We start from the raw sequence: 24,550 nt of genomic DNA, 5'->3' as shown, positions 1-24,550 counted from the left end.
AATGGTCATTAAAGACCTCAAATTTTTTACATTTTGTACCGGTGATTATCTCTCTTTTGTTTTGTATCAAAATTAATACGAATGTCAATAAACTAAACATTTGAACACACACACACACACACACACACACACACACACACACACACACACACACACACACACACACACACACACACACACACAAACAAAAGAATGTACAGTACAGGAGTAAATAGTACCTTCCACCTCTGCCTATAGGTCGGATGCATATAGAACTGACAAAGCTAAGAGTTACTACATCCCCAATCTTATCTTTTGTTTTTACTCATGTTACTTCCTGTAGTGCCCATAAAACACACTGATACTATCACTAAGACTGATATTTTTTATCATCCTGGGAATGCTGCAGTTTTTTTTAGATTAGATTAGATGAACTTTATGGTCCGTCCCAACAGTGACAAAGTTCTCCTTCGACAAGGCTCAAACAATAAACTCAACTTACTCAAAAATACATTTAAAAACACAAAGTACACACATTGAAAGTGGGCGACAACCAGTCATCCATTCACTCCAGGTGTACACACATACGTACGTTCTTTTACGATGAAGCACACAGAGCTTCTGGAGGAATCCCACAAAGTAAAAACACATGAGAAGAACAGGAGAGCCTCATAACATCATTTCTGGTCCAAACCAAACAACATGTAAATAACCTGATGAGGGACTTCCACCAAAAACTAAAGTTTAAGGACGAAAGCCCCACAGACATGTAGGAGTTTGGACATGTGGCACCCCCTAGTGGTGTAATAAATAAACACAAATGTATCAGATTCACAGAATTTATTCATATTAAACTCATAACCTGGTTCGATTAAGTTACCATCTTGTCTTTAAAAAAAACCCTGTATGCTTCCGTGGGAATCAGTTGAAGGGTTTTTTAAAAACTCAGTCAGCAGCCAGCAAATAGGCAGACAGGCCATGAAAACAAAAAATCAAAAGCACAATATGACAAGACAACAAAGGGTGTTTCACAATGCTGGTGTTGAAGAAGAGATTGGATCTTTGTAGAAAAAGAAGCATTACCAGAGTGCAAAAATACTGACCTGCATTTAAAAATGATGTTTCATGGGGCACTGGTGGCGCAGTAGTTAGAACGCGCGCCCCATGTATGGAGGCTGTGGTCCTCCAAGCAGATGGCCCAGGTTCAAATCTGACCTGTGGCTCCTTTCCCACATGTCATTCCCCACTCTCTCCCTGATTTCCAACTCTATCCACTGTCCTATCTCTCAAATAAAGGCACAAAATGCCCCAAAAAATAAAATAAATCATATTTTTCATTTCAAAAGTGTAAGCGTCAAAATGTACTTAAAAGTGCCACAAATGTATATATTTGGGTATCCAAATTTGGCAATCTCTAAATGCTGGCCTGGTTTGTAGAACAAAATGACTTATGGGTGCATCTGAGATTAAAGGGGTGTATGGGTCCCTCATGTGGTCTCCTGTGAGCAGACAGGTCATGTTTCATGAACATCCGATCCTGGATTTAATAAACACGATCTGAGTCACTTATCATTTGAAAGCCTTGATTATTTACCATTCTTATTTTTGTTTTGTCTATTCAATTGAGGGTGCAGAAATTTCAAATGAGGGTGCATTGCAACCTCTTGCACCCTCATAGAACCAGGCATGTCTGAATGCAGTAGAATAGTTATTTTGAAAATGATGTGGAGTAGAAGTTTAAAGTAGAAAAAAAAAAAAAACAGACTTCAGGTTAACCTTCCTGAAAAACAGCGTGAAAAGAACATTTTAGTGCAGTTTTGTTACTTTCCACCACGGCAAATTACAAGATGCTGGAATGAAAACTTTCAAGTAAACCCCAGCACACGGTCTAACTTGTAAATATAATTTTATTAGCAGTGTTTCAGTAGCAGACCTTCATCAAGCAGGTAGAACATCTTAGAAAGGAAGTGGTTTCACACTTGCAATCAATCATCCTGACAACAGATCTGACTGAGTAAAAAACAATATACCAGCTTCCTGACGGAGAGCACACATACACATATAGAGATAAATCTCTATATGAGTTGTCAGAATTTTCCATATTCTTCTTAGTCTATTTGTGTAGGCCATACAGCCGACTGTTCGAAAAGTTTAGAGTTCAACAAAAGCTTACTTGGAAAAAGTTCAAAATAAGAGTAAGTACAATTTAAAAACAGGTCCAAAATTCAGTCAAAGGTCATTTACAAGAAAGTCACAAAGATAAAAGACTGGAGTGCTACTCACACAGCTTGTGTGAGGATGTGTGTGTGCATGCAAAAGAAACAGTCATATGTTAAAGAAAATCACAGGTGTATTCTCATAAAACTAATCTAAATTACAACAATTATCAGTCAACAGGGCATAATTTTAACAACATTTACACAGGTTGGTCTTACACACAATATAGGGAAAAGACTTTCAGTGACGGAAACATTCACACTGACTTTAGATTAAGTAGGATAAAACAAGAGAAGAATCTTTCACTGAATTTGGCAACAGAGTCAACGGTGAAAGAACAATTCTAAACATGAAATAATCTTCCTCAAGGCATAAAGTAGAAGAAAGAACAAGATGAAGGAATGACCTTCAGAAGGAGTTTGTTCTTGAATGGATTTGCACATGCTGAATGATTTACCAACGTCAAGGAACTCAACATAGGGTCAGTATAATCATACATAAGCACCTTTAATAAGTAACTGTACTCCTAAAAACATTTCTCAACATTGTCCAAAGTGTGTGTGAACGCAAAGAGGCGTATTTGTGAACCCTGTTATTTATGCTGACCGTTTCTTTATAGCCCCTATAGATAAAAGTCAAAAGTGCACCAGAAACCATGGGTGAGCTAATGTGTGAATGCAGCTGTTAATAGGTGAAACATCCGCCATGAACTAAAATTCACCATACAGGAGAGAACGTGTAGAAGAGAGCTAACAATCTCAAATGAAACACAGTTACCAAAGGACCTAAGAGGCAGCTTAAAATACAACAGAATCGGCCTCGTTCAGAGAAGTTAATGTTTAAACCCAGAGGAGAAACATTGTCCTAGGTCGCAGAGTCTGCTGAAGACAATCCAAAGGAGATCAACACTATGAGAAACAATCAAATCATACATTAGTAACCACTTGTCAAACGACCTTGTAGTCAGAAAAAAAAAGTTAACCTAAAACTTTTTCTTTTTGCATATAAAACATACAAGAAGTGTTTTAAATCGAGTTAAACTACCCAACAGTTTATTTTATAAAAGTAATGCTGAATTAGAAAGCCATAAATTGGAAAATTATTCAACCATGTTTAAGACTTTTTGTTTGTTTCAGAGGTCCAGCTGCTTACATTTTGAAGATTGTGGCTTTCCTCTTTTACTATTTTCATCATTTTAATTGGATTTTATCCATTTCAATTATGACTATATGTTAACGTAGGGAATTGGTAACATTGGACTCTCGGTAAATTGAAGGGCATTTTTCACCATTGCTCAAATATTTATTGTATAATATATCAATAACAGTTACAGGGCCCATTTTTCTTAATTTGGTAGCATAACATATTTAACATGGCATATAGCATAACATATTTTTTGCATGTAGTTAACTTAACCAGATAACTTTGATAGCGCTTATACTTTTATAAAGAATCTGAATACTTGCCTTCACCTGACACTTTGGTTTGTTTTGATTCATTGCTCAAACGGCAATTGTTTTCATGAAACACAATTTACAAAGTTTGGTTTCAGTCAAGCGTTACTGATGAAAAAACTTGACCACTGATGAAGAGAACCATCACCCAGAGGATCACTGGGCACGCTCAGGACTACAGCTGTTTTTCCATTCTTAAAATGGTGACCATGGTCAGTTTTACAATCCAGCTGGGAGCGTGTGTTTCAGTATGTGAGAGGACAGTATTGAACCCCAGTTTCTTGTACAGAGCAATTGCAGCAGTCTGAGTTGAACTGGTCTCCAGCTCCACTTTGGAGAAACCTCGTTCTTTACAAAAGTCAACCACAGTCTGAGCCATCCTGACGCCCAGACCCATCCGTCTGCATGACTGTGAGATGATCATCCTGAACAGTTCCCCATGTTTCTCATTTCCACTTTGTTTGGCCAGTACAGCCACCATACCCACGATTTGAGGCCTCCCATCAACCTCAGCCTCAGCCACCAAGAAACAGTCGTCTGGTTTGCTCTGATAATTCCCAGGGATGTCCTGCATGTCTGTGCGGAGTTTCCCCTTGACAAAGCTAGCATACAGCTCATGACAACAGTAGTAGACAAGGCCCACCCAAACTCCAGGTAACACCAAGACACCTATGTTAGAGCCAAGGAGATAGCCAATGGCAAACAGGGCCAGGGTGACAGCACGGTGAAAAGGGCTGGTCATGGCGTTGTGAAAACATGGACTGATGTGCTCCTTGATGCCGATGCTGAACAGAGTGCGTACTGCGTCCTTGTCCAAGGGACGGAACGGGCGGATCACCAGCTGCATGACCTCAAAGAACTAGAAGACCAAAAATAAGGGTTCACATGTTGCATTAATAAGTCCTGAAGTTTTAAACTCTGTCAGTAATGCTTACTATTGGTTTAAATGCTCTCTTTTATTTCATTGTTTTGATGCTACAAAGTTTGAAAGTCATAAAGCTGCCCCTCTCAATTTCCCAGCATTCAAGGTTGGGTCTTTACTCCCCTGTTAAATGTAAAAAATAATCAGAAAACCTGACACCTAAAAAGCAAGAAGACATGAGTGTTTGGCAGGTTTGCTTAAAAACGTTGTATGTGACTAACTATTCTCTAGAAATCTATCTAACATCTCTACATATACATTAAAGCAACCATTATTTATCCTACAGCGGATACATTCACAGTGTTATCAAGTAGGCCTATACATTTGTCCAAGTGTGTGGTTGTAAAAATACAAGGTAATTGTGATGGGAGGGCTTTCCTCTTCTGGATGGTATTTTTCATACCATAGGTGATTTGAGGCCCTTTTAGTGATGCTTAAATTTCCTCACAGCACCCCTGTAATATCAGGTTCAAGTGCCCCATCAGATTTTAGAACTCTGACATGTATTTTGTAAACACCTTACATTTATATTCCATTTAGAATAAATGCAGTAATAATAATTACTACGTTTAAAGTATTAAATGAAAAATGTGCAACTCAAAATTGTATCTGAGTCCCAGTCAATATGCATACTAATTTACTTTCACCACTGGTACAGCTGAGCTGTGGGAGGCAGGTAAAGTAAACAAGAGAAAAATCCTAATGATGCTGGCAACTACTTGATAATGACGACGACTTGCAAAATGCAATGCGTAAAAACAGCTTTATTCCATTTTTCATTCAAAGAAATCTAATGTATAGAAAATGATATCTTGCTGTTCAGTGAAATAGCCTAAGTGTTTTAGTGGTAGCATCAAACACTTGAACAGAAGCACAGTCTACAGGAGAGACTAAGACTCTTCTATGACTCTTCTAAGACTCTTCTATGACTCTTCTAAGACTCTTCTATGACTCTTCTATGACTCTTCTATGACTCTTCTAAGACTCTTCTATGACTGTGATTTTAGGTTCTGAAACTCAGGGTGCTCAGCTCCGGAAGAGATTATTACATGTATTAGCAGGTTTGGTGTTAAAATGAGTCTCCACTGCTAGCCGATAAGCACTGTCACCCAATGATATCCACATTATTGTGAACGTTATTATTTTACTACAGATGGTCCGTCTCTAACGTTACAACAAACTTTACATTAGTTAGTCACCATAGTTACTGCTGTAGTACAGTGCAGGCCTGCAGATAACCTGCAAACTCGTAATGTTACGATACCAGAAACCTCTTTTGTGAACTAAATTCATTAAGCCGACAAACACACAGAAACAATGTAAGCGTAATGTGTCGGCTAACTTTGGATACGTTCATGTTTTATAATCACATTCCTTTGGAAAGTGACCCTCGGTATCTTACCTTTTAGATATCTGGATAACTTGTTAACTCGTCCTTAAGGATATGCAGCCAGACAACTAAATAATGAATGATCTGTGAACAAACGCTATGTTTTTTGTTGGGCTATCAAGAGAGGGTCAGAGGGACAAAGTAGTCGACTGACTCGAGTGTAGGTGTAGCCTAATGCTGCCTTCATGTGCTCCTCGGAAATATCGTGTTTACCCACCCACAACTCTCTGTTTATGAGGTATGAGCCAGGTGGTTATGAGCACATGAACGGCCCTCTGCAGTCTTGTAGCCTACCATTGGAAAAATGTCGATTACTTCCAAGTAAGAGTTGAGAGTTTTGCATGACATTTCAAGGCAGCAAAAAATAGGGAAATCTTTGAACAATTGAAGGCAATTTTTTTTTTTTTTTGTTATCTCTGTTGGTAGTAGCCATCATTTATTTTAAGTAGGCTAGTTGCAAATGTTTGTTTAATAGCTGTAGCAAGCACGCAAACTTAACTATAAAGCATGCCACAATGTTTACCCGAAGCACAGTCCGTGTTCTTCATTTTGCTGCTGAAGCACACAAAGCAGGTACGTGCTACTTGCTTTTGGTAATTAGTAGGGCTGTCAAGATTAACTTGTTAATCGTTTAAACAAATCTGAAATTAATATATTCATTTTTAAAGTGTAATAAAACCACATGCTATTTTGTCCCTTTAGGCGCACCATGGATAAACCTCTGCAGTGTCTCCCTGTAGTCACAGTGATGAAAAAGAATGACACTGCTGCGTCTTTAAATGGCTCATCTCATCTCTCTCAAAAAAAACAAAAAACCAAGTCAGTTGTCTGTCAAAAGTATTTACAGTCTATGGTCAAAAGTAATATCCAACTTACAACATCAAACATTTCACTTTACCATTCCTTTTTTCCTTTTTTTATTTTTTTTATTTTGTTTGGGGGGGGGGGGATTCTGGAAATAGCTCTTTCCCACAATTATGTAACTGTATTCTATTCTCATTTTCTATTTACTAATAAGTTCTCTCTGTTTTAAAAAATCAGTATTTAATTCATGGCTACAAAAAAACAACTGCCCTAAGCAGAAACAGGCCTTCTCTACAGCATGTGTCAGGAAATTCTCACTTCCTCCATGCCCCGAAACTACCTTTAAATAAAACACATTTCAGACAGTACACTTTTTTGATGCTGTTTTACAGACAGATATAAAATTGTCATTTTCATGTATTAAATTGTAGAGCATACTGTACAGAGAGTATTTCATCCAGCCTTGCTAAAAGACTGACAGCCGTGGAAATTGTACACATAGATGCTGATGACAAACTGAAGGTTTTTACTGATCAAAATACAAACCTAAATGCAAAACTAAACAGAAAAGCTCAGGCAATTTAGAAGAAAAAGTAGTTAGTTAGGTAAAACTCTGTAAACCACAAAAGTACAAATATAGATGATAACACAAAAACATTTTATACTGAATTTCAAGAATACACATATAATACAATAAAATAAAAACATCCTGATGAGTCAAAGAAAATGTATCACTCATGGTATTTTACAATGAGCTCAGATATTCAAACAGACACAGTAAGACAAGTTTTTGTATAAATGTCACTAATTTTTCACCACACTGTTTCAGATACTCAAATTGTTGTCAGTCGACTGGTTCGTCTGTGGTTCTTGATTTTCTTCTCCACGAGAAATAATCCGTCTCCAGATCTTCAGGTACGCCTTCTTGATCTTTTCTATCTTGAATGCATACACAACTGGGTTTACAGCTGAGTTTGCTTGAGAAAGCAGGATGCCAACATAGAATGTGGTGCCTGGTACATGAGTCTTCTTATCAAAGTGAGCAATGCAGTTCATGATGTGGAGAGGGAGCCAGGACAGGGCAAACAGAGCCAGGACCAGAGACAGAGATAGTGCCAGCTCTTTCTCTTTCTTAAGGTAGTTCTGAGACTGTTGTTGGGTACCGTTGCCTGGTCTCTCTCGGAGGTTTCCTCTGATCGCACAGAAGACGTAGCCGTACAGTGCAGTCATCACCAACAGAGGTGTCAGGGTGCACAGAAAAAAGTTGAAGTAAACCAGATAGGACATGGGGATAACAGCTGTAAACTGGCAGGTCAAAGTAGAGTTGACTGTCTTAGATAATGTTTCATGGTTATGCCATCCAAGCATGGGAGCAAAACTTAGTGGTATTGCAACAAGCCAGCATGCTGCTACCACAAGTCTGGAATGTCTCGGTGTTACTGTTCTTTTGTACCTAAAAAGAAAAGCAGTAATGACCGGTATGATTAACAAATTCACAACGATTCGGTATAATTAACTCTTCACAAAAATTTGGACTCAAGAAGCATCAGTACATCAGAAAAATCTTACCTAAGAGGGATGTACACCCGGAGGAATCTATCCACTGTGATAGCGACAAGACACATAACAGATACCACGGTGAACAGGATCTCCACACAGCTGAGGAAGAGGCAAACGTGAAATGAAGTCTTCACTCGTCCGTCCACCACAACTGCCACCGGAATGGACACACAGCCGACCATTAAGTCAGCCACAGCCAGAGACACAATCAGGCAGAAGGTAGGCTGCTTAATGCACTTACTGGTCCAAAGTGCCAAAATCACCAACACATTACCAAGACAGCAGCAAACAGCGATGAGCACCTCCATTAATGTGTAGATCACTGCTGCTACATCCATTGTGCTTCCAATCCAGCAAATGATTTATTATTACTTGTGTTGCGCGTCTGTGAGTAGGTCTGAGCCTGAATCGGAAAACTTTGAGGAAGTCCTCAGCCCCCTTATCACTTTTAAGACCTGAAACCTCTTTCAGCAGTGGTAAAAACCTCTTTCAGCAGTGGTAAATATTAGTCATTTAAACAAAAGCTATCTAGCCAAACCAGGGAAAGCCACAAAACCACATCCGTTAGAAGACAACTGCACCTCCAAACAGAACTCATTGTTCTTAAAAGGGCTGAACTGATGCAGATGATGTTTATGCAGACTTGGATGCATATTGCAAATTAAATGTTTGTGCACCATGCACCTTTATCCCCCATTACAGGACATGGGTTTTGTTCAGTGAGGCACCAAAAATGTCCTACATGTCCTATGAGTACTTTGGCAAGACAGTTAACCCCAGGTTGCTCCTGCTGATTCAGCAGCATGTGAATGTGTATGAATGATATTAATACTGATGGACTGCTTTACATAGCAACCTCTTCCATCAGTCAGTGAATGGGTGTGAACCTGGGGTGTAAAAGCACTTTGAGTCAGAAACCAGAAAAGCGCTATACAAGCTCAAGTCCATTTAACAATATGTTAAAAGGATGAGACTACTTACACAGAATATAAATAAAGAGGTAAAATGTATGGCTTTGTCCACTTGGGTGGCCAACATAGACACAAATGGAAGGTCCTCACAGAAGCTTTAATGAGTTTCACTTTAACATTATAGATTAATTACAAGCCATTTTCAAGAAGGGTTTTTTTGGTTGCATTGCTGTTGACTCTTCATTTGTCCTCTTAGTTAGCTCTTTGAATCAACAAAAATCCTTGCAAACCCTTTGATCTTCCTGCCTCTCTTTACTATATACCAACTCCACTTTTAAGGTGTACATCATAATCATAATACCTGTTTAACACAGGCACATAAGCAGTGTCAGTGTTTTGCTCAAAGCACTGCTGCTACTCAGGGTGTCAGTGCTTTTATGGCTGTAGACTTTGATCCTGGGCAAATCACCATATTACCGCAGACCTACGTACTGATTTTATACAGTATACATTATGCTGTTGTACACAGTCATAAGTATTCAGAGAAATCAACTTTCATCTTCTACTTTCAAATTGAACTGCTTATAAACCTTCAAAATAAAACTCATCTTCATTTTTTCCACTTTCATTTTATTACATCTATCTGAAGCCTCATTCACAATTTATTATAAGTGTGAACAGCTCTTTTATCTCATTTTGCATTGTATTGTGGTGCACAAACAACACTCAAAAGTAAACTGTTTCTTTCCATGCACAGCGTGATTACGTATTATTTTGCCATCTGACCATACCGGGACTCGGAAAGTATTGATGTGCACATCAAACTCTTATGAAACCTCAAAGTAAACAGCAAACACAAGCCCTCACTGAGTCCCTTCTCAATATTTTGGGGACTGCATGTTACTTTGATAAGTAAACAGTGGCAAAAGTGGCACTGTTCCCTTGAAGAAAGGGGAGGGTAGATAAGGCAAGAAAATAATTGGTGGATTAATATCAATATAAAAGAAACCTGAGAGAGAGAAAGAGCAGCATTCGAGCCATGATGAAGACTTTGTGTGTTGGTTTTGTTGTCGTCCTGAGTCTCACCTCAGTGTGCAAGCCTCTGCCATTGGTCGGTGAAAGGTCAGAGGATCAAAGTCTAGATGTAAGTCTGTTCACATTTACAACTAACATTATATAGTCTAAGATGTTTCATTGTACAAAAAGCTAGTGAACTCATTATCTATTTGTGCTGTTTCTCTTTCCTGACACGTGTTTTGGTCAAATACATTCACAAATTAGGGTTTTAGATTATTTCCAAACACATACAAAGTAAACAAATCAAAATAATTCTTGTGTTTTGATGATTCCAGCTGACTGGTTATTGGTATGCCATTGCTGTTGCCTCTGATGTCTGTTGGCTTAAGACATTTTTTGGTTCTTCTCTTAAACCAAGTTTTTCACTTGGTTTTTTAAGGGGCACACCAAACCTTTATGCTACCACCATCAGGATGAAATGGTAAACATCATTTAACTTATTGTGGCAGGCAAGAATTCCATCGTCATCATACACTTCCTGTGCAGTTGGTTATGGGCTAATAATGTTTTTAAATCCTTTTCAGGTATGGACTTTGCCTCCAAAGAACACAAACGTGTTTTTTGAGAAACAACCAAACGTTTGCTGTTGACAGAAACAGTAAGAATTTTGTTTAACTGTTTTCATCCATGTTAAATTGTTTGTCTCTTTTTCTATAATATATCTATATTAACTAATGAATTGATTTCAAGCTTTGATTGTCACTGTCTGTCAGTATTTGACCACCACCCTTATGTAAATAAGGATGTTTTTACTTTCAACACTTGTATGTGTACAAATGTAGTATTGATATGATTATGATACTATTTTTTTTAAATATGAATAATTTAACGTATATATTTTTTTACCACCCACACTATTCAATGTTCCCAACAGATGACACAATTGGAATGCCGGGATCAACTGTGCTGCTGCAAATTGGCTGTCCTGACTGCATAGTTTTAAAATATGAAGACTTCTCAAACACTTTGCTTCTCCTCAGTAAGGTTATATATATATATATTGGTTTTATAATGCTTTTTACAATCACAATACTGGTGACTTGGCTTAGTATGACCTTAATACTCACTGCAAACTACCCGAGCTCTCTTTGCCTTACTTAAGAGTGTTTATGAACTCTTTCCATTTGGACCTTCCTCTAATGATACTTCAGATTGATAAGTAAGGCATCATTACAGATTGTGCATTTTATGCAGGACCAGGGCAATATCTGACAGCTTCAGTTTAAATATCAAGCTAGTTTGAGTCCAGAGATCGAGATGTGTGCTGTTCCAGGTGGAATTTGATAGATGTATCTAGACAGAGTGGGAAAGAGGCAGTTGAGTTAATAAATACAGGTAAAGGGGAACAAGTGTGCAAACTTCACATTAAAACAGGTAAAGCATATTCTTAACAGCTGGGACAAGAATAACTGAGTAATTAGAGCGGTCTTCCTCTTCGTCTGTGATTTGATAGGCAGTTGGCAAACCAGCAAAAAGGTGTGGCAGTGTTGAAGCCCAGTTTTTATAGCAGAGTTGATTTAAGATGGTTTGCAGCTGCAGCACAACTCATACACACCTGATCCCACTCCTGCAGTCACACACACACACACACAGACACAGTACACATTTTTGTGTACTTTTACTCTTTAGAAAAACACCCTGGTAATTCCGTTAACTATAAGAGGTCCATTGGTTAGGATGGGTTGGGATGGGATTTTGTAGGAGGGGAGTTTATCAAGGAAAGGGGGAATGTTTGTGAAAAGAAAAACAATAACTAAATTATATCTTTACTGTGGGCTTGCTTTATTTAAAAAGAAGAAAAAAAGAATAGTATTACACATCTTTCATCTGAAATGTGTCACTTCTTCCCCAGGTAGGAGAACAAATATCACTGCTACTCAGCTGAAGGAGTTTAGGAAACAGGCAGCATATTACGGCTTGCCAAACCCTAATTTGATCAGCTCAGATCATGGTAAGACTTAAAAATTATATACGTATTATTCATGTATAGAAAGATGACTTCACAGTCAGTATACCAAAACAAAGTATCCCATTCCCCTCTGTGTCATATGTGATGCATGTCCTGTTATGAATTAATTTTATGTATATTGCAAAATAAAATAATGTTATATTTATATTCACTTTTTTCTCATTTTCTTTTTTCGCTTCCTGCACAGACTACAAAAATTGCACTCAAATGTTACCTGACACACCTGAACCAGATTTTCCTGCTTCAGGAGTACAATCCCTGGAAAGGTTGGCAATCGAGTATACAGAGTGTGTTCTTGAGAGATTTCCTCAATATTCCAGAGATACCTTTGATTGGCTTCAGCATTTTCAAAGGTCTGCTGGAGGACTGCACTAAAGCATCACTGTAAAAGATGTTCTACAATTCACTTAGCAAATGCTTTTGTCCAAAGAGTAAGTACAACAGTAATCCATTCATACACCTCCACCAAAGCAGCGGGGATTGAACCCTCAATCTTCCAGTTGAGAGGCAACGACTCTACCAACTGAACCATAGCCGCTGATGTCATTTCATAGGTCATGTCTCGCAAAAAGCATACAAACTATTTCATTAAATCTACTTATTTTTCAATGATTATAAGCAAATAAATTAATAAAGAGCAATAACGTGTGATTATTTCTTTGTATGATACGTCATGATTGCTAAGCCCTATCAGCTTTAATCCTTTTAATGCAACTGTCATAAGAATCTGGTACAGTGGACCTTAGGCAATATTCAGTCCCTTATAAAAAGTACAGTCTTGACCTGATCAATTTATTAAGCGTCTTTAGATTCGGTTATTAGACTTATTATTTGACTTAGCTTTACTTGGACATCCAATGCCCCTGATTCCTGTTACCTTATTTAAAAAATTCAGTTGCAGACAAATTGATTTATAGTCAATAAAAAAGTACAAAATTTGGCACAATTACAGGCCTTCTTACAGACAAGGCTCATTGTTTTTATCAAAGAGTTACAGCATTTTAAACACTAATATAACAGATATCAAATATATCCTAAATATAGCCAATATTGGTGTGTAATTCCTTCCTTTCTTTCTCTATGGGCTTGTTTCTCAGCTCTAGTGTGTTGAAACAGGATGGCCCTTCCTTCAGCTTGTTCATGTTTTGCTCAGAGGCTCAAACATGTTTCATTCTCGTTACCCCCCCCCCCCCCCCCCCCCCGTCTGCCACCATGTGGGGAAAGAGAGATGGCCCTGCCAACTCAGAGACGCTGTTAGATGCATAATGACAGAGTTTTGTTGCAAGGGTACAATTGATCCAACCTATTTTGGTTTAAACAACCTTCTTCAAATAAATAACAGGACAGTGAACTGAGGGACAGCTTTGTTTTGGTTTGAGGGACTGTTGCTTAAGTGCGACATTCAGCCTACTGCACATCTACTCTTAAAGTAGCATATAAGGCTATGTAATATAAAGACATAGCCATACATGGTGTAGACGGTGCTGTGTGCGTCGCATGCAAAGTCGGTGTAGGCCTAAAATGTAAGAATTATTCATTTAATCTTGTATGTTAATATTTCCAAATAAAATATATTCAAAGAAAAGTCCTTGCAATGGGATGCTGTACTGACCTAATTAAAAAAATAATAAAGTTGATTGAATGCCTACCTCGATTGTGAATATTCCCAAACAAATGAAGGCTATACAGTAGGACTAGGCTACTAGCTTACATAAAGTTGACACCACATATAAGCAGTGTTTGCTAGCACCTTGGTATGTAGGGTTATAACTTCTGCTTTGACATTTTTCATGTAATATATAGACATAGCCATACATGGTGTAAACGGTGCTGTGTGTGTCGCATGCAAAGTCGGTGTAAGCCTAAAATGTAAGAATTATTCATTTAATCTTGTATGTTAATATTTCCAAATAAAATATATTCAAAGAAAAGTCCTTGCAATGTGATGCTGTATTGACCTAATTAAAAAAAAAAAAAAAAAAATATATATATATATATATATATATATATATATATATTGTTTAAAAAAAAAAAAAGTATTAAAAAGCAATTGAAACTACCAATTTCTGAATAAATAAATAAAAAAACTTCGAGCATCACAGCAGCAAAAGCTCTTCAAACGTTTCAGTAGGGGATCAGAGGTTGTGCGGCTGACGCCGAGCTTTCGATACTATGTGGTTGCCTAGCAACGCCAACTTCGAATCAAAGATGGCAGCTGTTCGTTGAAAGGTATGTATAATATAACATACTTTTCATTAAAGTAGTAGTCTAGGCGCAATTATTTAAAAAAAAAAAAAATAAAAAAAATAAAAATTAAAGTGTTAAGAATGACAAAGCTTTCTTATTCGTTGTGTGTTTTGTTTACGTTAAAATAATATGGCGCCACTAACACCAAACAGACGGCTCTAGGACCCAGGTGCTCAGCGGGGTCCAGACACCGGTTGATGAGATGGTCCACTCCGCATTACACATTCAATTACTCGACAAAGAGCGGCTGTTCGCCCCGGTCAAAGTAGTGGGAGGTGAACTGACCAGACGGTGAAGGTGGTCTAACATCCACCGCAGCGAGAGCTTTTTTTTCGCCGTCTTTGTCCATCCGCAGCGTGGCAAGAAGATCAGTCGCTTGTCTCATCGGCGACAACCATGAGCCAGAGGTTCACCGTCTCCAAGAGCGACGGCAACCGGCGCCCCTCAGACATCCAGGGGGAGGTGAACCAGCTGTTTGAGGGAGACGAACCTCCATCCAACAGCGGAGCGGAGGGGGAGGATGCTGCTGGTGCTGAGGTCGTGGTGGTGCTGAAAGGTAGGGAGACACTCATGCCGGCTTTCATTCATCCTTAAACGCCGTTTGCCGTAGCTGTAGGCTGTATGCTAGCAATCCTCATGCTAGACTCTTTTTTTCATTGACAGCACATTGTCCGTGGACAGATGTGTGTGACTTGAATAATTAATGGCCACGTAGGGAACTGTCTGGAGAACAAATGGGCTCCTGCAGAACGCACAAAGGTCTCATTATGTCCACACTGTTTGCATTGTTACAGGTGCATTGCGCTAAATACTGGAAGTTGCATGCATGGACAGGTCGATATTGAAAAACAAAATGTTTTGCTCGGTTTCCAGCTGTAAATTTAGTTCATAATACTCCTACTGTTGCATACATTTAAGTTTGTCTTATTTTACTGCACACGTCAGCAGTGAGGGGCAACAGCTCACAGATGTCAGACAGCCAACACAGAAGGCAATGCTCGTCATGTCTCGATCTAAATTATTTGACCCTAACTTGTGACTTTTATCGATTTTTTGTTTAGTAGTTATGAATGCCTTTATATTTATTAAACCGAGATTTTGGTTTCTCATCATGTAGGAGGATGGAGAAAAAATATGTAGTTTGTCAAACCTTAATCTCTACAGTTAAATTATGGCAATTTTCTATATTGTCCTTGGAGTATTCAGTGCCTTGTCCTCTGGTAATCAGCTCCATTGTGGTTGTGTCCTGTCATCGACTCACCTGACTGAAATAATCAAGCTCCTGTCTGTCATTTTGTGATTTCAATGCAGCGGTGCACAAATGGTGGAAGACATTCCCATCTGGTCAGGAATGGAAAGTCTTCACTGTTACCGATGAATAGCATTAGATAAAGTGCAATCATTCACATCCAGTCAAGATTTATCAGCAAATGAATCAATAGGTTTATACTGTCTTACTTATGAAGGCTGCTATATTAATGGCATTGCAGGATAATTGCCATGGCTCCCTAGATTCCAATTAATTTATTGGAGCTCTAAATGTGCTGCCCCCGTAATTCCTCTGCTTTACTCTGAAGTCCACTAAGTAGTGAGCGATTCAATTTATCTTGTATGGCAAAAGATGTTGGAGCACACACTATAATGTACCAAATAGGGGAAATACTGTATTTCGTCACAAGAAGTCATTATTATTTTAGGTCTTTTCTTAAGCTGCATCCCTTCCTTCAATCCTTAAAACGTTATGGTATACTTAACCTTCTCACTGGATACATTACATTTCCCCTGGTCTTAACATCACTCCTGCTGTGTGATCATTCAGTTGTGCTGACAGATTTCCACTATTGAACTCTCTATCCACTGTAGCAAGAACTGAAAGCTTTTCATTACCCATCCAGCACTCTCCTTCACTGCTACATGTGGCTGCAGAAAGCCGCTGAGGTTCTAAACATGCCACCACCACCACCTCCTCCTGTGCAGGTGAATTAACAGAAATACTCCAAAGTGTGTCAATCATTTCTGTGGACATTAAAGATGCCTGTACAACATATAGGAACAACTCCAGCCTTTTATGTTACTCTGTAGTGATGGGGGACACTTTATTGAAGGCCTTCCCCTCTTGACGCTCTGCTCCAGCTGTGCTGTAGCCTTGTGGTGACTGATGTCTCTGCATCCACTCTGCTGGTTGCCATGGTGATGCAGAACATTTTTTTCCAGACATTAGTCTTGTAAATGGTCTGGCAATGAGGTGAAAACACTTAAGATCAATTAAGTACTATTATGAAATCACTCTCTTGCTGTGTGTGAATTGTCGTAGAACAAAAAGAAAAGAGGATGTGTACATTTCTTTTTTCTACTCGATGGGAGAAGTCCATACAGTGGCTTTATCTTTAAATTGTTAATTAATTAATGTCATTGTTGTGTTTATTGGACGATTTAAAAAAATAAATACTTCAATATTAGTAAAAATGTGACTCACACTTTACCACAGAGTTTAAGGTTTTATTTTTTAATACAGATTGTGTGTTAATGTTACCAGAAGTCCAAAAGTCAACAGATTCTGTTTTATATCACACAATACAAAGAGAGACACTAATATTCACAATTAGCTGAAACCGAAGAACATCTTAGACTCCTTTCCTGAAAAATAATAAAATAATTCACTCTTCTGTCAAAATTTGGGATGTTCCTAGTGACTAATTTCCCAGGTCTATGAAACCCTAAAGTTAAATTCAGACTCGTCAACTATTCTAAAGTTGAGAAAAAAACTCTGAAAACAGTTAACAATGAGCACAATTCACATTACAGTTTAAACAAACACAATGAAGGTGTCTGCAGGCAAACAATGTTAAAATGGTTTGACAAATGTGCCTCATATTAGCAGTGGAGCATTATGGCAGCATCGCAGTATCCATTAACCTGAGCTAGAGCCCCATCTGGCAGGCGGCTGCAGCCTAAATCAGCATTTGACCTGCAGCGCACTTCTGAATACAAAAAACTGTTGATATTTAGTTAAACCGACTTAGAATTCTGGTACTGACTAGGGAGGGTGACAACATTAAATAGTTTTGTTGGCTAACGTGTGCACATCAAACTGTTATTTAAAAAAAAATCCATAATCTGTGGAAATGGATGGAGGCAAACAACTGATCTTGTTAAGAGTGTGTGCATGTGTGGCTGTGAATGAGTTGGCTCAAACTGAAACAGATAAATCATATTCAACCTGGTGTGTGAATCTGTGTTGAAATGTCTGAAGCTGTCATTGTAACCATTACATCTTTGCCATTCTCTTATACTGCCTGATATTTGCAGTGTCTGCCAAAGCCCCTCTTAAGTGTTGTTCTGATTTAAGCTGCTGAGCTGAAGACATTTCCAATTTCTGCCCCCCCTGGCCTGATATCCTGATCCTGTTTCTATCGATCCAGAGGGAGGTGTGAGCTCAGGTGGCTCAGACAGGCCCTGTGGTGGATGATGACTGTAGGCAGCAGGAGGGAAGATCCTCCTCTGTCTGCCCTTGACCTTGTAGAGGTGAAAAGAGATATATCTTCCCTAGAACAGTTGAGCTCTGTGGAATCGGCTGCAGATGGACTCTGATGGGCTGAATGTTTCTCACCTTGCAGATGGCCAAGCAGGGAAGCTTTGAAACTTTCATAGCACTTGTATTTCTAGATTTATTATTTCTTAAGGATGCAGTGCAGTAAACTGATTTGTTTCTTTGACAGGACTTATGCACATTGACTAACAGGACGAAAGGAAATTACAAGTTTAAAAAGAAATGTTGTTCATCAAGACATTTGTAAAGTGAATGATGATAATGTAGGCAAACTGTTTCTTACATAACACAAACACTTGGCAGCAGTGGCAAGAAACACTTCCTGTTAGGAAACCTTGACTACAACCAGAACTATTGGTAGACAGCCATCTGCCCGGCCTAATGGGCTGAGAAAATGGGATGGAGGAGAGACAAAAAGAGAGAAAGAGAGAAAACACATACACAAATTCATAGAAGGATTGGGAGACAGACATACAAAAATAACAAAAAGATCATTCAGACTTATCATTGGAATGTCAAAAATACAAGAAAATGTATGACTTATATTGTGTCAGACAGTGACAAATATAATAATGATAAAAGTGTGACTGAATATATCTTTCACGTATGTGGATCAATGTAGCCATCAAATTGCCAATGATGCTGTATCATTGATGCAATGTGAAATTAACAATCCATATCGTCATGTTTGAAGTATGCTTTTTTTGTATTATCATGACATTAGGGTTTTTGTTGGGCATAAAGTAATGTGTCATTTCCCTCTCAGGCCTCTGAATTGGATCATATTGAAATCACATAGTGGTATTTATGATTTATGATATCAGTAATTAGTGTTAAGATTAGCTTTATTGATCTTTCTGTTTTTACACTCTGCAAGTCATGCAACACACACATAGGCTGAAATATACACACACATGCACAAACAGGATCCTATGGACATGCACTAATGGAGAGATGTCAGAGTGACCTCCGTCACTCTGACAGGCGCTCTTGAGCTGGTGGTGGGGAGGGGAAGTCCTTACAGACTGAGCTACTGCCGCCTATGTTGCATTGTTGTACACAATTTAATTTAATATATCCTGATGAAATTTCTGATTTTAACCCCAATTTATAATAAATACTGATCTGAGAAGTTTCAGAGTTTTAGCTGCTCTTATCCTTTGGCTCACTCTTTGCATCTTCTCTTAAATGAATTCAGCTTTGAGTGAGCATACCGTCACATGTTTGAACTATTTCTAAGCAAATGTAGGTGGTCTCTTTAAAACTTAATGCATTATTGAAGCACCCCTCAGCCTTGACTCCTGCGGTTTTCCAGCCAAACTCTATTTGCCCAGACTTCTGCTAAATCTGTGTATGAGTCTGTGTGTGTGTACTTGTGGTTTGATTCTATTAATGTACAGAAACAGTAGCCATTGTAGCAGAGAGTCTTTGATCTAAAACCAGACGTTTGACGTTAGTCACCCAGTTTGCCCTCAGGGCTTCAACCCACAAGCAGAGAGGCCGACTTGGCTGATGTTTCATCTGTGTCAGGATGTTCTGTTTCCTTCGAGGCAAATACAGTCATGAAGACAATGACACAGCATGGGAGCAGTGACGATAACAACCATAATTACAACAACAACTGAACCTAATGACATCATGGCAGCAGCATACAGTTTCCTTACAATTACTTTATTATTAGTTTTCTTAATCTATGTTCAGAAACATTTGAGATTGTTTTAAGGAACATTTATGGAATTTCAGGAGTGTGGGACTCCCCTTGCATTTCTAATCTAAACACTATTTCTCTGTGTTCAGTTTGTCGCAGTGTTTTCCTGCTTATGTTGGCCTTTTACCCCTCAAACACAGAGTGGATTTGAGTTGAGTTGGTCTGCATTATTAAAGGAAAAGATGGTTAATTTTCTATATATATTTTTTTGCACTATTGTCAAAAATTCCAAATAATATTTATGTCCATCTTCCAGTAATTTCTAATGAGCACATTCATTTCTTATGAAGGCAAAATCCTCAAAGAAATAAGTCATCATTGTATAATTTAATTTCTAAAAAGGCAAAAAACATGACCTCAGACAGCTGTGACTTGCATTCTGAGAAAATGTTACTCAAACGACAGGGAACTGTGTATTTTTTAGGGACTATTTTCATTAATTACAATAATTATTCTTGTTATTATCCCCTCAATTTCACACAAAGTCCTTTTCCAGCAGTGGCTGCCAGTGTTTGTGCTCCCCATGATAATGGACTATTGCTGTTGTTGGCTGACCAGACGGAGAATTGTCTTTGTGTTTATTCAGGCATTTCTGTTCCTGTGCCTGTAATAGACGCCGTGTAAATAAAAGACAGCCTCTTTGATATAGAGGAGCAGAGCAATGGTGAACACAGATATAGAGTCTCAAAGGTCTTTTGTCAATGACTCCTATTGTAGTATTAAAATCAGAGTAAATAAGAGGGAAGAGTGTGGACACCTGATTAGGATTTTTATGGGATATTTTATCAACCTTTGGAAAGCCTTTGTGTAGTCGCAGCTTTTCTTGTTTTGAGAAATGTGATATTTCAGCTTAGTGTTGCTGTCGGCCATCTGGTAAAGCGATAAGCCTTAAGATGTGAGCTTTTGTTTGAAGAGCTGCTGAAATATACTGGGCTTCAAAAAAGAAACACTTTGTGAAAAGGACTTTCTTCTAAGTGTCCGTCTGCTCCAGGAGCCACTCTAAAGACGTTTATTAGTGTAAACTATGGACCAACTCATCTGTTTTTCCAGTGCTGTTTGTGTGGCGTGTGTTGTCATGGTTATTCCAAATTTGCTTTCCTCACAGACGCACATTCAGTGTAGTGGTCCCAGGTTATTTAAACGATTTGAAGCTGTTCGCTATTTTGTGTTGCTTTGAAATGAACATTATCAAAGTGCTGGGCAGGTTTACAAAGCTCTTAACTTTCAAGCCAGTCTGGTGGACTTCGTGTTTGAGCCACATTTGTATCAGTTTATGCAGTGACATTTTTCACAAGTGCTTTTTCCCTGTAGTGTTTCTATATTTTGTCTGCCCTCTGATGTAATGTGAACAGAGAAAGTGTCATGCTGTACCTCTGTGGTTCAAAAATCTCAATGGTTATATATCTGTAGCCTTAATGCACAATATCCACAACTGTTCAAAACGTAAGGGTTGTCCGTATTTTAATACATTCTGAATTGCATATACATGAGGATTGCCCTTCTTTAGGTCAAACAGAAGACTTCAAGGTGCTCTTTGTATTGAACATCACACTGCTTTAGATTCAGAGGAGCATGCTCCTGCATTGAGTCTATTCCAAACTCATAATCGCAGCTGGGCTAACTGTTTGAACTTGACAGCCTGTAAGTTAGAGGCCTGATCGTAACTTTTAACACTAGAACAGCTGTAACAACCCTGCACATCTGGAGCAACAAATAGGAACACATATCTAAATACAGTTTCTTTAATTGATGCATCTGTCTGTGTATTTGTGTTTGAGATAGTTTGCTTGAAAGAGTATGGTAAAGACTATAAAAGTGTTGTCGAGTCACATCTCTTCTTGCTATTTCAAAATGTACATGGTTTGTTTTTGTTGCATGCATCAATTGTCGAAATAATTGGCTCCCACTTAACAAAACGAGCATGATTTTGTAAGTTGCATGCCCTCAGTGCTCTGCCAACACCTACCCCCTCCCCTCTGTGCTCCCTCAAAAGCCACGCCCCTGACTTACATATTCAAGCGCTGTTGCTCCAGAAGCGGACCTCACATTGGTCAAAGTTTTTACAGGCTTACAACAGCTACGAATGACTTTATTCCTTTTTCAGAGCACATTAATAACCAATTTTGTCAGGACCTAAAGACAATTTTAATCAAAATCTTGTGTAAAAGTGTATCTGGAGAAAATTACCAACCCTGCCTTTAATGGATTAGCTCTGGATCTATTAAATGTAAGAAAGTGGAGAAAAATGATTTAGTCTTTCCAAAAGCCCCAGACGACGTCCTCTAATGTCTTGGTCTGTTCAGAAACCAAACATAATCATTTTACCGCCACAGACAAGAAAGAAGCCTGAAACTATTTATTTCAGAAGATTAAATAATTAGCAAATCATTATATAGGTTACAAATAATCTCAGCTCTAGAAAAAGTAAATTCTGATTTCAGTTGCAAAAACTAATTGAGCTTAATTTTGATGGAAACACAGTTCAATACACTAAAACAATCTAAGAAGCTGCTCAGCAAGAAGAAAATAAGTGAAAACGTTCAGGAAGTGAATATCTTTTAAAAATCAGTTATAAAAGCATTGTGTTTATTTATTTAGCTGACACAGTAGTTTCACAAATTGGCAAACAACTGTGGATTATATTGGTTTCCTTTTATCATAACTACAAGAAAAGCAAACTGACTCTATAATATTTACATCACATGCTTTTCTCTGGACCTATAAAACATCTTTAACCTTCCGCTCACCTTTCTGTGTCTTCTCTCCCCTCTGTCCTACTCTTACTGTCATGCCACTAAACGGCAAGATTTTCTCCCTCAGCAGAGCCATTGATTTGTAATCTTACTACTGGCCATTAAATGTCATAGCTTCAGTGCCATTATTCACCCTGTTATTCCCCGTTCTGCCAAAGGGGGAACCATCATTACAGTATAGATCGATACAGCTCGTACACCATTAGTTAGGCATGTCCAGTCCCTATCTAATTTACAAAGAACTGTTCCAGTTGAATCAAATGATTAGAGGCTTGTTCATGAGAAGAGGGGTGTGGTGACATTGAATGGACAGCAGAGGGCAGCCAGTTTATTGTTTTAATAGTGGAGACGCACAAGAAGACTGATGCTGCATGTGTGGGTGTTGAACACAAGAAGAATCTCAGTAAAACCTAAACTAAAAGCAACAACTAAACTGAAATGTTGTACATTAATACAACATATTGTTTTAACAGCTGATTTTTGAATGTCCAAAATGTGTTAAAATAAATGATTATGAAGGCTGTATGTGAGACATTAATTGCTCTGCAGTAACCCAGACAAGTGTGTTTCTGTGCTTGGACAGCAGGGGGCACTTGTGTCCTTATCAAGCCTGCCAGCATGTACATGTCTCCCCGTCAGTGAGAATCCTGTCATCGAAAACCTGAGATAAGAGAGGGATCAGAAAAATTCCAAATTACACAACAGTATGTGTTGTATGTGTGACAAAAGGTGTGTGTTCAGCATATGGTGAGTGAGGAGAAAATGTGTGTGTGTAGGCTTGGTGTGTGAGGATGAGAGATGGAGTGAGAGTGACGGAGAAGGAAGAGGTAACAGCATAAGAGGGGGAGTAAACCTCCCATAGCCCAAAGATCCTCATGCTGTTATGTAACCGTGTCTCCAAACGGGGGGAGGTGTGTGTGTGTAGGTGTGTGTGTGTGAGAGAGAGTGTGTGTGTGTGTGTGCAACGGGGGGTTGGGAACAAGTGATATAAAGTGACAAAATCCCCCTCACATGCAGGCGGGCTGCAGGGCAGACCTCAGTGACACTAACGCAGGATGAACAGGGGGGAGAGAGGGGGAGAGGAAACATCAGCAGGAGAAAGGTAGAGAGGTCTCCTCAGCCACGCAACTCTTTACATGACACATCCATCACAGATCCAGAATCTTAGAAAACCACAACTGGGACCAGCATGCAACCATTACACTGCAGATTTCTAACATGTCTGCGTTCTCACATATTCAACCCCCCCCCCCCCCCCCATTATAATCGCACATCGATTCAGAATGTAGGGATAGTTTACAACATCCTAAAAGCCATGGTCAGGAAAGGTCGTTAACAGAATAGAATAAAACAGGACCAGCACATATTCATTATGTGTTTTTTATCTTTAGTTATCTGTCTCAAGCGAGGTACACTCTGCAAGATTATTGGGCAGATTTTGGGCCAGATTCTCTCCTTTCGACAAAATAAAGCAAAACCCCAAAGTTTTGATGGTTTGAAAGATGATCTCGCTAGATTAATTTGGTGAAAAAAGAGTGATCCGATCTGCTTGGAAGGTTGTCAGGGTCACATATAGATAAAATCCTAATTATTAAACATGTTTGTGTGTGATGTACGAGTGCTCTCACGGTAACAGCACAAAGGAATTGCCACGATATTGACAGGCCAACTGCAGAGCATGGAGGCCACCTTCCCAACCTGACCCCTCATGTTCAGACAGAAACAATGGCAACCTCATTGGAACGTAAACTGAATTTAACATCATTCCTTAAGGGAAATGTCAGCTTCCAGCCAAATGAACAAAACAAGTCAAACCAGCTTATTGAGATGAGGCAATATTATTAAACTGCAGCAAAAAGATCAGTGTGAAACGAAGAAACACTTTGAATTTGTGTTCTCACCTAGCCAATAGTATCTGGGCCGCAAGATTATTTAGACTGTGACTTGTCTTTGATTTTTTATTTTTTTCCTGACAACAAGGCCATAACAATCAGTGACAGACACAAACA

The 24,550-nt window shown here is 38.7% G+C and overlaps 3 protein-coding genes and 1 long non-coding RNA gene across 5 annotated transcripts in view; 2 read left to right on the top strand and 2 right to left on the bottom strand.

The window, feature by feature from the left end:
• Positions 1-1,868: 1,868 nt before the first annotated feature.
• nat8l2 (N-acetyltransferase 8-like 2) lies at positions 1,869-6,146 on the bottom strand. Its single transcript, XM_020629347.3, has 2 exons — positions 5,975-6,146; positions 1,869-4,509 (listed from the first exon to the last, which is right to left on the bottom strand). The coding sequence occupies exon 2, from the start codon at positions 4,495-4,497 to the stop codon at positions 3,826-3,828; it is 672 nt and encodes a 223-aa protein (XP_020485003.2). The 5' UTR covers positions 4,498-4,509; positions 5,975-6,146; the 3' UTR covers positions 1,869-3,825.
• A 657-nt stretch (positions 6,147-6,803) lies between these two features.
• On the bottom strand, positions 6,804-9,084 carry LOC109980808 (adenosine receptor A1-like). The gene is made up of 2 exons (XM_020629330.3): positions 8,336-9,084; positions 6,804-8,219 (listed from the first exon to the last, which is right to left on the bottom strand). The coding sequence occupies exons 1-2, from the start codon at positions 8,662-8,664 to the stop codon at positions 7,592-7,594; spliced, it is 957 nt and encodes a 318-aa protein (XP_020484986.1). The 5' UTR covers positions 8,665-9,084; the 3' UTR covers positions 6,804-7,591.
• Positions 9,085-10,231: 1,147 nt separating this feature from the next.
• Positions 10,232-13,391, top strand: LOC109980813 (uncharacterized). Its single transcript, XR_002277850.3, has 6 exons — positions 10,232-10,381; positions 10,590-10,735; positions 10,839-10,912; positions 11,189-11,293; positions 12,167-12,265; positions 12,471-13,391. It is a non-coding gene; the product is annotated as an uncharacterized lncRNA (long non-coding RNA).
• Positions 13,392-14,767: 1,376 nt separating this feature from the next.
• Positions 14,768-24,550, top strand: part of slc12a5a (solute carrier family 12 member 5a) — a 171,113-nt gene continuing 161,330 nt past the window's right edge. For both annotated transcript variants that reach the window (XM_065954642.1, XM_065954641.1), the window contains exon 1: positions 14,768-15,086. In XM_065954642.1, the coding sequence (XP_065810714.1) occupies positions 14,927-15,086 (160 nt within the window). In that variant the 5' untranslated portion in view covers positions 14,768-14,926. The remainder of the gene's footprint in view (positions 15,087-24,550) is intronic.

The sequence above is a fragment of the Labrus bergylta genome, chromosome 5, assembly GCF_963930695.1.
Source record: "Labrus bergylta chromosome 5, fLabBer1.1, whole genome shotgun sequence".
In the NCBI taxonomy this organism is placed as follows: Eukaryota; Metazoa; Chordata; class Actinopteri; order Labriformes; family Labridae; genus Labrus; species Labrus bergylta.
Note: the sequence above shows the minus strand (reverse complement) of the source record. Positions and strands in the feature narration are given on the sequence as shown.

Bases quoted from the DNA above. Each gene is read 5' to 3' on its own strand.
- nat8l2 (XM_020629347.3), bottom strand. From the start codon at position 4,497: ATGCAGCTGGTGATCCGCCCGTTCCGTCCCTTGGACAAGGACGCAGTA.
- LOC109980808 (XM_020629330.3), bottom strand. From the start codon at position 8,664: ATGGATGTAGCAGCAGTGATCTACACATTAATGGAGGTGCTCATCGCT. The intron at 8,220-8,335 runs GTAAGATTTTTC...TTTTCTTTTTAG, and splicing joins CGGGTGTACATCCCTCTTAG to GTACAAAAGAACAGTAACAC.